Source organism: Etheostoma spectabile, chromosome 9 (assembly GCF_008692095.1).
Source record: "Etheostoma spectabile isolate EspeVRDwgs_2016 chromosome 9, UIUC_Espe_1.0, whole genome shotgun sequence".
Lineage (NCBI taxonomy): Eukaryota > Metazoa > Chordata > Actinopteri > Perciformes > Percidae > Etheostoma > Etheostoma spectabile.
Window position 1 is genome coordinate 24009800 of NC_045741.1, and position 13909 is coordinate 24023708.

The following is a 13909-nucleotide window of genomic DNA, read 5'->3' on the forward strand; positions in this document are numbered from 1 at the left end:
CAGCTGATTTAAATAGCTCACATTACTGAATCGTGTGAAAAGTTCACTTCATTTAATATTGGATGTGGCGTTTTCTTTTGCGGGGTGCAAATGTTCCACCAGAACAACTTCCTTCTTGAAACCATTTTACAGATGTATTGTTGCTGCGTCCGGAGCTTAGCGCCGCTCAAGACGATGGATTGGTTTACAGAAAAGCAAACAACCCCTGAGGGTATTGTTTCCTACCCTGGAGTTTATGCTCCTGTTGCCAGACCTTCCTCCGCAGAGCTGTGGAGATGGGTCTGGCCATGCTGGACTATATTCCTCTCAATAATAGACAGCACATGGAAACTTTAGTTGTAAATTATAGTGTGGTCTAGACCTACTCTATATGTAAATTGCTATGATTTGATACTAAATCAAATTGAATTAATTATGTCCATTTCAGGGAATGCGTGCCAAACGGCCGGCCCTTCCACCTGTACAGACTACTGCTGCAGTACCATGAGCCAGAGCTCTGCTCCTTCCTGGACACCAAAAAGATCACACCTGACTCCTACGCCATCAACTGGGTATGTTCTGTCTTCCCAGTCCGAGTCATTCTGACACGTAATTATCCAGTGATTCTGCCCACGTCTGAACTACTGTACGTGTCCTTGTGTGTGTTTGTATTTCCTCCATAGATGGGAAGTCTGTTTTCCAGCCACTGCCCTCCAGATGTCACCCAGGCCGTGTGGGACTGCTACCTCCGGCAAGCAGACCCCTTCCTCATCTTCTTCCTCATGCTCATCATCCTCGTCAATGCCAAGTAGGCAGCCTCTAGTGGAAGCTACACAGATACATGATCATACCAATTTAACTAACCTTAAATGTAAATCTTGATTTGTCTTGGTTGAATTTACCCTTAGAGAGGCCATCCTTTCAGACGATGGAGGCAGCAAAGAGGACATCATCAGTAAGTCTGACTTGCTGCCATTTTAATTCAAAATTTGTTTAAACACCGGAGTTAAACAAGACTTGCTTTGTCACAGACATGCTGGAAGCGTCTCCTTCTCACCTGGAATCGGAGGACATTGAAGATTTGTTTTCTCTGGCCCAGTATTACCAGAGCAAGACCCCTCTGTCTCTCAGAAAGGTAAGGCACTATGTTTGTGTTTGTGTTTGATCGACACAGAGTAGTGCTGAGCTAAACCAAGACTGAGACGAGACCGCTAACAAAGAGACAAAGGCAGCTGCACAAGAGAAGTCATTGTTTCAAAGCCATTGTTGTGTGTTTGCTTTGCCCTGCCCTTGTAGATGAACCAGAATCTGTTTGGAAGCAGCCTGGTGGCTCTGAAAGAAGAGGACACTGACCTGAGTCAGGCACTGTGTCTCCCTGTGTCCGTCCCTGAGATCCTGCAGGCCAACCAGCTGCAGCAGGTCGGTAACACTCGCCTAGCCTTGTGAATAGAAAGAAAGAGAAGATGAATGTGATGATGATGATGATAATGGATTTTATTTCCAGGATGGGGTACGGTTCTTCGTGGTGGATTGTAGGCCTGCAGAGCAGTACAACGCTGGGCACCTGTCCACGGCCTTCCACCTGGACTCCGACCTGGTGAGGGTAGACTAAATCGATTCTGTGCTCAAATGTATGGAGTGTATGAATGGGGTTGTCTCTATCCCGAGAGAGCTGTTTTGGTGCTGAGAGAAAAAACTAATTTAAATGTATTAAGCCTAAGACACATATTTTAGTTACTTTGTTTACTTAGTTATTTTAGAAAACAAAAAAAACGGTGGGCTGCTCTTTTATCTGAGCAACTACAGGTATTGGATCAGGACTTGTTATCGGCAGATATTTAATATTTTAAAGATCAAAGCGAGGGGGGTCAAAGAAGCTTATCGGGACATCCCTAATAATAAATTATTATTATTATTATTATTATTATAATAAATGTGTTTTTCTTTTGTTCTCACAGATGCTCCAGACCCCCTCTGAGTTTGCTCTCTCTGTGAAGTCCCTGTTAGAAGCTCAGAAGCAGTCTTTGGAGTCGGGCTCCATCGCCAGCGGAGAGCACCTGTGCTTCATGGGCAGCGGCAGGGAGGAGGAGGACATGTACATGAACATGGTGTTGGCCCACTTCCTGCAGGTGAGGGACATGACAAGAGAAGAATGAACATCATTGATGCAGTGGGATTTTCCTCCTGTTTGGGAAATACAGTTGCCTTTTGTATGTTTTCCTTGCTAACATTTTAGCTAATTAAAGGATTTCTGTTACAGAAAAACAAAGAATATGTCAGCATTGCTAAAGGAGGTTTCATGGGTAAGTATGTGAATATGAGAATACTGAGACTCCTGGGGCCAGAAGCGTTAAACTGTGCCGATTCACGACCAAAACACTGTACACACAGAAAGAATTATCCACTTTTTCTTTTCATCAGAATTATAAAGCTTTGAGTTCGCCTGGTTCTGTTTATGACTTCCTAACGTTGTGGAACTGGGTGCACAAGCCTCAGTTCCACTCTCAAGGAGCAGCTATCATCAGTGATTTCATAGCACTCATATCAAAACAGACTTTATAAAGTTCTTCATGTTAAGTGATAAGATGAGTATAGGCAAATGATGCCCACAATGTAAAAAGCTGAATCAAGTAAATTGTTGAAATAAAGTATTGATATACTTGTTGCTACAAAGACAAAAAAATAACCTAAACCTTCTATGATTAGACTACATCTTTCACCTTGTATTTCATTTCCATGTTAAAGAAAACATGTCCACATGCTCTGATGGATTTGTTAGAAACTCACACTCTCACCACACATTCTTCTGTTATTAATACCAGTTTACGCGTGGGAAGTGGCGTATGCATCTTTTTTGTGTGAACACATTGTTTATATATCTGTCCCCTGGTCACAAATGCCGGTTTAATACTGAGATTTGTGTGATTTCAGCCCTCCAAAAGCATCTGGTAGACATGAATATTGAGGGTCTCGACTCTTCGTACATCCACTGGATCGTCAGCACGTCTGGATCTCACAGCAGCCTCAGCTCCGCTGATGTAAGTGGTCACAAACATTTGTGTACGCACAAATTAATACTTTGACTCACTGTTTGTCTTCAGCCCCACGTTGGACACCCATTTGAATAAAGTTTTAGTTGGTCAAACAGATAATCGTCTTTTTTTCCCTGATACAGGGAGAGTCACTAAGTAGCCCTGGAGACGGCAAAGGCGTTAAGTCTTTGGTCAACAAAATGACATTTGCTCTCAAGTCCAAGTCAGTGAACGTAAAAGAGAAGATGATCAGCTTCATCGAGAACACCGCCACGCCCGTAGACAGGTGAGCTCCCAGTTCCTCCTCTTCATCTCAAACACACTCTACAACCCACTCTTATACTCTCATTTTTAGGGGTTTATAATTGTTTTTTTGTTTTTTTTATTTACATTTTTAAATTTTAGTATTTGTCAAGATTTCAAATGTATCATTCCTCTCACAAATAAAAAATAATTTAAAAAAACACAAAACAATGCAGTCACATCTAGAAAACAAATGTTCATATTTTTTTTTTAGTATACTATAAATTCCACCAAAATTAGTTTAATGGTAAACATTTATTAGGTGCTATTTGTCATTGGGGTTTGATATATATATTTAAACCTGACTTAGTCTCGCATTGCCACACCTCTTATTGCGGTGTTGTGTCTGCAATATTCCATAATGGTCTGGCTGCACCGCCTGTCTATTCTGGGAGAGGGGAAGAAATGCTCTGGCTTGTTTGTGATTGGTTTAAAGAAATACAATCATCCTGGGCTGCACTAAGCCCTGATGGCGCAGAATCAAGCGTGTGAGAGATGTGCCAGATGTCTTTAGGGATTTATCCCAGCAATGTACATCCATTGAGTCAGATTTTCAGGGTTTTTTTTCACTTTTTTTTCCTACACAACTGAAATATCACACTGGACTGATGAACAGCAACTCGACTAATCAAATCGGACAACTGTGGTCATTTGGTAACTGTAAACTGACATTTTAATTTTGCAACTTTTTTTCAAATTAAAGTTTACCATACCTTGTGCCTTATTCCATGCTAGAATGTCTTTCAATCTGCCCTGGCCAGAGAAGGTGATTCCAGATCGGTAAGAGCTCCCTGATGTCACCAGCATGCCCACTGGCTGTAGACCCACACCAGTGTGGCAGGATTGTAGGAGAGTGAACCTGTTTCACATTAACGCATGTGTAGTATACCAGCATCTCTGCCCACGCCGCTCACTCATGTAACAACACTATGCGTAGCAGAAGTTCCAGATCTGTCTTCATGCTTTCACTAACAACCTTCAGCACTGCTGCTCAGTCAGCACTGCTGAAGCTGCTGTGGCCTTTCAGGAAGCATCTTTACATCCACAACTCACTGAGGCCCTCTTCTGAATAACAGGTGTTATTGGTAGAACCTTAGTAGGGCTGCACGATACAAGGAAAATATGTGAGAACATTCTTACAATGCGGTCGGTGTCCAAACTTCTTAGAGGGACCAGTGTCATTCAGCCACGCGAGATTGAGCAATAACAGGTCTGTGATGTCCTTAGAAGGGTTGGGTGGTAAAAGGATATATCACAGGGTCTTAAAAATTGCAACGGTATCAGTTTAGATACCGTCATTTAAAAACAAAAAATTCAATGCACTGATATAGGAGACAAGGATTAAATATATATAATTTATTTAATGCCTAAAAATGCTGCAGTCTGGCAGCATTTGGGGTTGCGCCCTAATGAGAAGGGAGAGGTGTTTCAGTATTCACTTTCTGAACAGTGTAGGCACAAGCCAACAGGTTGGTGACGCTGTCTGAGCCTTATGTCATCATTTTTAAGTAGTCACGGTAATACCGTCGACCGCCGCTGTAAAATAGGGAAAAGGTTTGACGGTATCAAAACCGTCACTACCACCGATTGGATGGTTTAGTGAGGTCCTCGGATTGGCCCCGCCGGAGTCGGTCACGGCCGTTGTGGAGTGCTGAGAAGACGATCCAACTTGACTATGTAGAGAAAGTAGAAGTTGTAAAAGGTTTCCGTAGGTGAACCCGCGGAAGGATCCTTACTGGTGTGCCGCCTCGCCTTCACCGTTGGGTGCGATAACGATAGGACTTGCGATATATTAACAATTGATTAAAGCTACTCAGTTCTTTCAGTATTCTGCTAAAATACAACAAATGCAAATGCTTGTTGAATTGAAATCAAAATTTAAGGAAATAATTTCTAACTTTCTTTTACTGAACAAATTGAACATTGAATTAAACCACTTAAAAAAGAAATGACACTTTAAACTCTTACAACTAACAAATCTTTGTCTATCGTGATATGTTGCTGCCTACGCAATGTGTTTATTGCGCCAATTGATATTGCAATGGATAAAAAAATGAAATGAATAAATTAAAAAATAAAGCTATATTGTGCAGCCCTAAACCTTAGCGTCCCTGCTGTTTGCTTGGAGATGCACTTAACACTGTCTTTCCATTTCATTGTTGTTCTTTTAGATGATAGCCAGGGCTATGCAGAATTTAATATAAAAGCCTCAAAATAACCCATATGTTTTGCTCCATATAGCCCTGCATATCATACACTAACTAATCTAGCTCTTCTGGAGCATAAAGGTCTCATTTAACCTATTTCTTTATATTTAACAGCATAATCTGGCAGTAGTGGGCTAAGGATGTCTTCATGCCATCGCTGTGTGCAACCTTGCTGTGTTTAATGTGACTTTTCATCACAGGCATTTATGTATCCTCACAGCCTTCACTCAGTGCTGATGTGACGCTCTACGTTGCTCTGTTGATTTCTATCTCTAGGCACGTGAGCAGCAGCGACCGCGTCGGCAAACCTTACCGGGGGGTGAAGCCTGTTTTCAGTATTGGTGATGAGGAGGAGTATGATACAGGTAAACTCCTATAGAATGTTGCTCCAGGGGAAATAAAAAGGTTGCTGTTGGATGCCTCTAAACTAAAAATATTTAAATAATGTGACTTTTTGGGATTTTGACATCCCACCCAGATGAGATCGACAGCTCATCCATGTCAGACGACGACAGGAAGGAGATTGTCAACATTCAGACCTGGACAAACAAACCAGATGTAAAGCATCACATTCCATGTAATGAGGTGAAAGAAACTGGCCACATGTTCCCAAGGTGAGTTGCTGCCTAAATGAATTTGCTAAAGTGTGTAAAAGAAATTCTTCACATGACCCCCCCTGACACCCATCCTTCTTATCTATCGTGGTTGTCAAAGGTTGGAAACTAGGAAGAGGAAGTGGCATTTAAATGTGACTAATCCCCACTTCCCTAAAAATGAACAATAAGCGTTGCAATCATTCAGGAATTGGTGAATGGTAAAACTGACTCTGTCAATCTGTTCTTTTCAGCCACTTGTTGATCACAGCAACTCACATGTACTGCCTGCGGGAGATCGCCTCGAGGAAAGGCTTTGCCTACATCCAATCCAGACAAGCACTGAACTCTGTGGTGAAGATCACATCCAAAAAGAAGCACCCGGAACTGATAACGTTCAAGTTTGGCAGCAACAACTCAACCGGAGTGGAGATATCAGCAGTCGAGAGGTGCTTGTCTACTAATTATTTGTCTACAAAAGATCCAATCTCAAACTTTAATTTGAAACTTGCTAACTTGTTTTTCAGACATACTTGTGCCACAAAATTCTTGCATCAAAAACGTTAGAGCCAGCAGGCGCTTAGCGTTGCATAAAGACTGGATGTAAGGGGGAATTGCTAGTCTGGCTCTCTCCAAAATTTAAAAATATGCCTGGCAACAGCACAATCTATTCTCTGTAATTAACACATTATATGCCGTTTGTTTCACCGTACACAAACAGAAACGTAAAAACAACGATTTGTGGTTTGACTGGGAGCTGCGTGCTGTAACAAAAGCTTGGTGAACAGTTGGGTGCATTCCAGTCTTTATGCTAAGCTACGCTAATCGTCTGCTAGCTGCAGCTATAGATTTATGGTACAGACACACGAGTGTGACGTTTTCTCAGTAAGAAAGAAAATAAGCGCATTTCCCAAAATGTGGTAATATTCATTTAATTTCCTTTAACATGAACACGTTTGTATAGGGCACATTTAGAGAAGATTCCTGGAGATTAAATGCAACAGGCTTAATTAGATCTATACTCATTCTTTTAGGATATTACAACTTTATTATGATTGTGAAACCCTTTTACAGAAGCTTGACAGTTTGTTGGTAGTCATTTGTTCATTTCACTTCTCTTTCCTCTGCTTTGCCTCCTTTCAGATATTTGATACCCAACGCAGGCGATGCCACCAAAGTCATTAAGCAGCAGATCATGAAAGTCCTGGATGCTCTGGAGAGCTCGTAAAGGGAGACGACGGGGTCGTGACGGCCAGCTGTGACACAAACTGTAACGAGAGTCTCTGTCTGCCAAGAGTGCACCCTTCTCCCGCTCTCCCTCGGGTGTCCCCCCTGCTGGAAGCACCGCTGCAGTGTTGACTGTGAAGCTCTGTGTGTCCGTGTTTGGGACCTGGCGGGCTCACGGCTGGCTGCGGGGCCTGTGGGACAGGCTGTGAGTGTTGAAATACTTGGGTGCTCCACGGTCGGCCAGCCATTCTCTTTCACTAAGTTAAAAAAAAAAAAAACAATATTGGTTGTACTGTATGTTTTTCTTAATAATTGATAAAACATGGGATCTCATCATCTACAATTCTACTTTGGCAAACTTCCTTCTGGCCTTAAGGTAGCGTAACGACGGAGCTGTTTATCACTACATGACCGACCTTCTCCTTCGACTTAAAGCATCTCAGTTCTGACCTAGCTGTTTTGTAGGGAACAGCTCAGCTGATGTAATCCCAAACCCACCCACCATAAAAACCAGTGCTCACATGCACGTGAGTCGGGTTTCCTAACGCAACAACTGTTTTTGATAACTTTATTTTCCAGCAGGCCGCCTTAAATAGAAATTATTTGAGGATGTTTATAAATATGTGACGTGTGTGTGTGTGTGTGTGTGTATATATAGACAATGTGTAAACTGCTCTATATCAGCTCAGACCTTTGCAAAGTCATTTTGAAAGCATATCCTGATGGTTAGAATATGCTTCTACATATACACATTTTGAAGTTCCCTTTCTGTCTAGAGTAAGAAGTATGCCTTTTACAGAGTTTCTGGGAGAAAATGTATTCTCTGCTTTTACATATAATAAGGAATTATTATATCATCTCATAGTAGTCTGATGTAGCTGTCAGAAAGCACCGTTCACAGCCCTCTGGGCTACATTAGTATTCTATTAGTCTGAGCACCTCAGTATTTTTTCCATCCCATTCAGTATGTAAATTATTATTCCCCCAGTTAACCTGATTAAAAAAAATGCCCAGGTGAAATAAATCTCTGGTTATATTATCATCTGAAAGGCTATTATTGTAATTGAAGCAACACTATGCTAACTTCTACCTGCTTAGAAAGAAAAGATCGCTGTACCAAGGACTGTGCTTTGCACTTGTAGACATAGCTTTAAAAGCAATGAAAAGAAAGCTAATTTGTAAAAAAGCAAAGTCATATATCTGTTTTCAAATCAAGTCGGTCTTGTCCATTGTCTTAGTCCAAACTAAGCAGCTTTATTTTTCCTGCCACTGTTGCCTTCAGCCTCATGCCTGCGATGTGTGATAGTGGCAACATATCCCAGCATATTGCTGCTTCTCCTCTAATATTTTCCTCGCTTTGTTCTTGCTTGCTTATTAATTTGCGTTGGAAGTCGAGTTGTGTAGGTAGCCTGGGTTTAAAGTGATGCAGCAGCTTCCTGACCGCTCCACTTGAAACTTTAGTCCAGAGACAAGTTATCCCCTTCATATAAAACAAAATGAGGGAGCGGTCAACCTGAGTAAAATATATGGCACATTTAGAATATGGATGACAAAAACTAAAACTTGAATCAAAGACTCATCTTTCTTCACTCCAGTCTTTCATAGCATTACCATGTAATCCATGCTTTGTGTTGGTATTTTGTGATATTTGTGAGTATTGACTGGAACATCCTCAGGAGTCTTTAATTACTCCAACTTCACTGGCAGAGGATGTCACCACTATTCAAAATGCAACATGTCTCAACTGTAATTTGCACCTTAATGTACTGCTATTACTTTCTAATTGTTTGTCTTTGTAATAAATGGAGATTATTTGAATGCACCCGTGGAAGTAAACTCATTCATACATTATGTGACATGTATGTAAATTCAATTTTTTTTCTGACCATTGGAAACAAGGAAGGAGGATAGGTAAACTAATCTGTCCTGCAAAAGGGCTCAACAGCCTGTAACAATATGAAAAGTCAATCTAGTCCCCTTTGTCTTTATCTTCAACTAATGCATAAGAATTAATAAAGGTCCAAACATTGAAAATGTCAATACTATGCAGTGTAAATATACAGCATATGCACAATGAATTCGCGTTCATACTGAGTGACCCCTGTAGTATCACTTATGTTCATTTTGAAGCTATTTGTTGCTGACTAACCAATGAGGAAGGCATGCGCCTACACCCACCCCCCTGATGACGTAACTTTGTCTCTAAACTTCACCTTAATGGCGCTGAACTACATTTGCTCTAGCATGTGTCATTGTGTGACTTTAATAGATAAGATGGAGGCACAATCAGTTTGTATCCGCAAGACTTCGTTATCATTCCTTTGTATCGATGTGTTCTGTTTTAGGGGACCAGCCTGACGGGCCAGAGAACCAGGACCCGTTACTGGCAGGACTAACTATAGACTCTTATTTTGAAAACCACATAGCCATCCGGAATCACGTGCCCTGCTGCTGTGGACTGTGTCACCAAACAAGACTACTCTGCATTTATGTCCACTTTAGCTAAAGCGATGTCCAGTAAGTATAAAGTTCTCTACTGCGCGGTATGTCATTTATTTCAATTAAAGTGAAGTTATGCTAATTATGCACATACAACCATGATAGTTCTTCAGTCCGTAACAACCATAGACCGTTAATATGAGTGAATAATTATACAGGTTGTGGTTGTGGTTGTTAGAGTTCCGCCTGGCTGTGGTCCAGCTGCAGGTGTCGCGCGTCAAGGCGGACAACCTGAGCAGAGTCCGGGGGCTGGTGAAGGAGGCTGCGGGGCAAGGCAGCAAGGTGGTGCTGCTGCCGGTGAGCGGCGGGAAACACACACACACACACACACACACACACACACACACACACACACACACACACACACACACACCCACCCCTACCCCCCTCAGCATTGACCTCCTGCTGTCTGTCACCTATCATGAAATATACAGGAATGCTTCAATTCTCCATATGGAAGCAGCTTCTTCCCGGAGTATGCCGAGAGGATCCCCGGGGAGTCCACGCAGGCGCTGTCGGAGGCGGCGAGGGACAGTAAGGTGTATCTAGTGGGAGGTAGGCCGCCTAATAGAGTAGAGGAAGTATTTCCCTTTACTGTAAATCTGCATCTGAATGTTGACTAATGATAGTTCTGCTCTGAAACTTGGAAGTCTTGTGGATACAATGCAGTATTGTATTGTGGCAATGTCTTACAAATGTGTCAATTTTTCAGACAATATTTTGAGATAAGATTTTCCCTTGATATAAACCCTGCCCACTCCACTACTTCATGTATTTATTTTAAATGCAATGTAGTGTATATATAGGCCAGCATGCCTTTCTATCTAGAACACCAGTACTGCACACATCAGGTTTTGGTATTAGTGCCACAGAGTGAAAGGCTAACAGACCTTTTCCACCAGTTAATACATGATCTCACTTGAAATATTGTGTTTTTAGCAGAGGGTGCAGCTTAAAGAAACAGCTCAAAATAATGGCAATAGCATTGCTTAGCAACTGGCAATACTGTCACTGTTTCTTGTTTACAATTTTAGTCGCATTCAAACTGCTTTCATTAGATTAGATTAGATTAGATTAGATAATACTTTATTCAACCAACAATGAGGATATTCCCATGTTACAGCAGCAGTTTTCCACAGTAAAAAGCAAACAGACAATGTGCAAAAAGTACTGAATGAATGTAAATATTATTAATAATAATAATAATAATTATAACAGTATATGTTTGACAAGTGGATGATGAACCATTTACAAACAAAGCAGTGTTTAATATTTGATCATATGTATCCACAGAATAGCCTCTATCACGTAGGGTTGATCGTGCTCCATACAACCCACAATAAGCTTTTAAACTTTTTTTAAAAACTTTTTGCCAGATAAGCTCACGTGAAGTGTGTCCATGTGTGAGGCGTGGAACATGGAACTGACACACCTACATAATATCCAGACATTAATCACACCTGTGCATTTAATGCTATATGTGAAAATGCTGTGGAAAATCATACTCTTTTTCTCTCTGGGAGTTGTTAGAAGTAAATCTGAGAAGTGTGGTGAATCTTGGTAGATGAGGCTAATAGTTATATAATTTTGCCCAACCAGAAGGTACATTATCTTCATTTACCTTCACCACAAAAATGCATTGAATGCCTAACTGTTTTATTACATTGTATGCTCTTCTTGTAGCAACAATAATCTTGTGTCTGTGTGAAACACTACAAAAAGCTGAAGCTGTTTTCCCACAGTGGAGCACTGACCGGTGTGCCTTGTTCCCCAGGATCCATCCCTGAAGAGGACGGTGGGAAGTTGTACAACAGCTGCACAGTGTTTGGGCCTGATGGAGAGCTGATTCTTAAACACAGGAAGGTATGTGTGCATCAACAGCACTGTTTAATTTGCCATCTGTTTGCTTAATAACCTCACATATATTACAGCAGGATGTTCACCATCTCAGAATTATTCTCGTCATGTTTCCTCCTCGAAGATTCACCTCTTTGACATTGACATTCCGGGGAAAATCCGCTTCCGGGAGTCGGAGACTCTGAGCCCAGGCAACAGTTTGTCAATGTTCCAAACACGTAAGTGACATGTCTCCGGCTCCTGTTTTCATCCTTACAGCTGGACGAGCTCCTTCTGATCTGTTGTCTCTGTAACTCCTCCGCCAGCCTTCTGTAAGGTGGGTGTGGGGATTTGCTACGACATGAGGTTTGCTGAGCTGGCGCAGCTCTACAGCAGGGAAGGTAAGTGTGTGATGAGACGTGGTTTCCCCTGGGCTTTTTTTTATGTGTGTGCAGGAGGGTTGATGGGGGTGTCCTGTTGTCCTCAGGCTGTCAGCTGCTGGTCTACCCTGGAGCCTTCAACATGACAACAGGTCCAGCTCACTGGGAGCTGCTTCAGAGGGGGAGGTCAGACTCACAGTCCCAGTCACTGTCCACAATCACTTCATTATCTAGTGAAGACACATTTTACTTTGATACCAAATATCTTTTATAGGTATGGCTGGACGATGTGGAGAAAATCAGATATCACGATATTCTTGACCAAAAACATTGATATTGATATTGAGATGATATTATAGGGTTGACAAGTGGCGCTATCACAAAATATTTTTTACAATGAGATTTTGGATAAATAATCATCAACAATGTGGTAAACAGTGAAATTATAGAGGATAAATCCAAATACTCTTACAAATCTGTAATTCTTCAAATGATATTCCCTCAGAATGTTTCACAGCAGAGTTTCTGAGAAGATTTAGTCATTATGTGCTTGTCATTATCGATTTAGACAACGTAATTGTATATCACGATATCTCGATATTGGATTTGATTTCATCATAGAAAGGAAGAAGTACTTTCTGCAACAACAGCCTGTTTGACTGTTCCAGCTGTTCTATTATTTGCCTTTACCCATTTTATATCCACATTACTAATGATTTTTTATCAAAAATCTTAGTGTAAAGATGTATTGTTAAAGCACCAATTGTCAACCCTACAATATCTTTTGCATAATTGATTCATTTGGTCAAAATATCAAGATATTTGATTTTTTTCCCTATCGCCCGCCCTAGACCCCTGGTCCAGAGGGGCAACAATAACTAAATAAAGCAACAATATCCTGCTGTATGTTTTGCTCATGGTTTCTTTGTCTCCTTCGCAGGGCGGTTGATAACCAAGTGTACGTGGCCACGGCGTCTCCTGCCAGAGATGAAACCTCTTCATACGTGGCCTGGGGTCACAGCACTGTTGTAAACCCATGGTACAACACCAAGCTGTAGCCTTTTACCTCCTGCAGCCTCTGGCCAGATCACACTGGGTGGGACTGGGTCAAAGGGATCAGAGGGAACACGAGTTAGTGACGCTGGGGTAGCGAGGGAGCCATGAGTACATGAAAGGAAAGCAAAAGATAACTCCAAAGTATTTTGATCCTTTATGTTCTGATCAGGATTGTTTTGTGGTTGGACTCCTACCATCTCATTAGTTCAGTAAATGTACTTGATGACGTCTTTTCCCATAGATATTGGTGTCATATTGAAAGCTTTTATTTTGTCTTCTGTGAAGATTCTCCAGTGTGAGGTTTTGCAGACTTGATTGTTGCACTGTGTCGTTGCAGGGGAGAAGTTATCTCCAAGGCCGGACCAGAGGAGGCCGTGATTTATGCTGACATTGGTGAGTGGAGAACCGTTTGCTTGTTCCTGCAGACAGGAGGACTGAACCATGTTCTGGTGCCTGTTTTCTGCATTTATACATTTATTTGCTTTCTGTGCCACATCATCACAGGGTTTCCCCCAGAGAAGTTGTTTAGCTCAGTGGCAAGTGTCTTTTTGTGGCGAGGGCCCGACTGATGGCAGCGTTAATGTAGAGGCCAATAGCTGCTGTGATAACAGGATCCTGAAAACTGAATTTAAAAAAGCCATAAAATAGATTACATAGGGCCCTACAGTAAGTCAAGCTTACTGGAGGTTTGTTAATATTAAAAGTTTCCCACCAAGCCAACAACAGTTATGACTAAGTTTTAAGAAGACAAATAATAGAACAGTGAGAACAGTCTGGTAAGTTCAGAAAATGACATC

General features: G+C 41.5%; 2 protein-coding genes across 3 annotated transcripts in view; both read left to right on the top strand.

Moving 5' to 3' along the window:
- Positions 1-9159, top strand: part of tbc1d23 (TBC1 domain family, member 23) — a 13304-nt gene extending 4145 nt beyond the window's left edge. The window contains exons 5-19 of one of the 2 annotated variants that reach the window (XM_032526732.1): positions 428-551; positions 663-787; positions 888-934; positions 1011-1114; positions 1276-1398; positions 1484-1576; positions 1938-2108; positions 2240-2282; positions 2911-3017; positions 3155-3297; positions 4050-4094; positions 5798-5886; positions 6000-6135; positions 6369-6563; positions 7258-9159. In XM_032526732.1, the coding sequence (XP_032382623.1) occupies positions 428-551; positions 663-787; positions 888-934; positions 1011-1114; positions 1276-1398; positions 1484-1576; positions 1938-2108; positions 2240-2282; positions 2911-3017; positions 3155-3297; positions 4050-4094; positions 5798-5886; positions 6000-6135; positions 6369-6563; positions 7258-7342 (1630 nt within the window). In that variant the 3' untranslated portion in view covers positions 7343-9159. The remainder of the gene's footprint in view (positions 1-427; positions 552-662; positions 788-887; positions 935-1010; positions 1115-1275; positions 1399-1483; positions 1577-1937; positions 2109-2239; positions 2283-2910; positions 3018-3154; positions 3298-4049; positions 4095-5797; positions 5887-5999; positions 6136-6368; positions 6564-7257) is intronic. The other variant, XM_032526733.1, reaches the window with a different exon arrangement.
- Positions 9160-9745: 586 nt separating this feature from the next.
- Positions 9746-13909, top strand: part of nit2 (nitrilase family, member 2) — a 21125-nt gene continuing 16961 nt past the window's right edge. Inside the window, exons 1-9 of the mRNA XM_032526791.1 lie at positions 9746-9858; positions 10019-10137; positions 10275-10395; positions 11615-11703; positions 11822-11915; positions 12003-12077; positions 12164-12242; positions 12997-13095; positions 13450-13505. Coding sequence (XP_032382682.1) covers positions 9831-9858; positions 10019-10137; positions 10275-10395; positions 11615-11703; positions 11822-11915; positions 12003-12077; positions 12164-12242; positions 12997-13095; positions 13450-13505 — 760 coding nt within the window. The 5' untranslated portion in view covers positions 9746-9830. The remainder of the gene's footprint in view (positions 9859-10018; positions 10138-10274; positions 10396-11614; positions 11704-11821; positions 11916-12002; positions 12078-12163; positions 12243-12996; positions 13096-13449; positions 13506-13909) is intronic.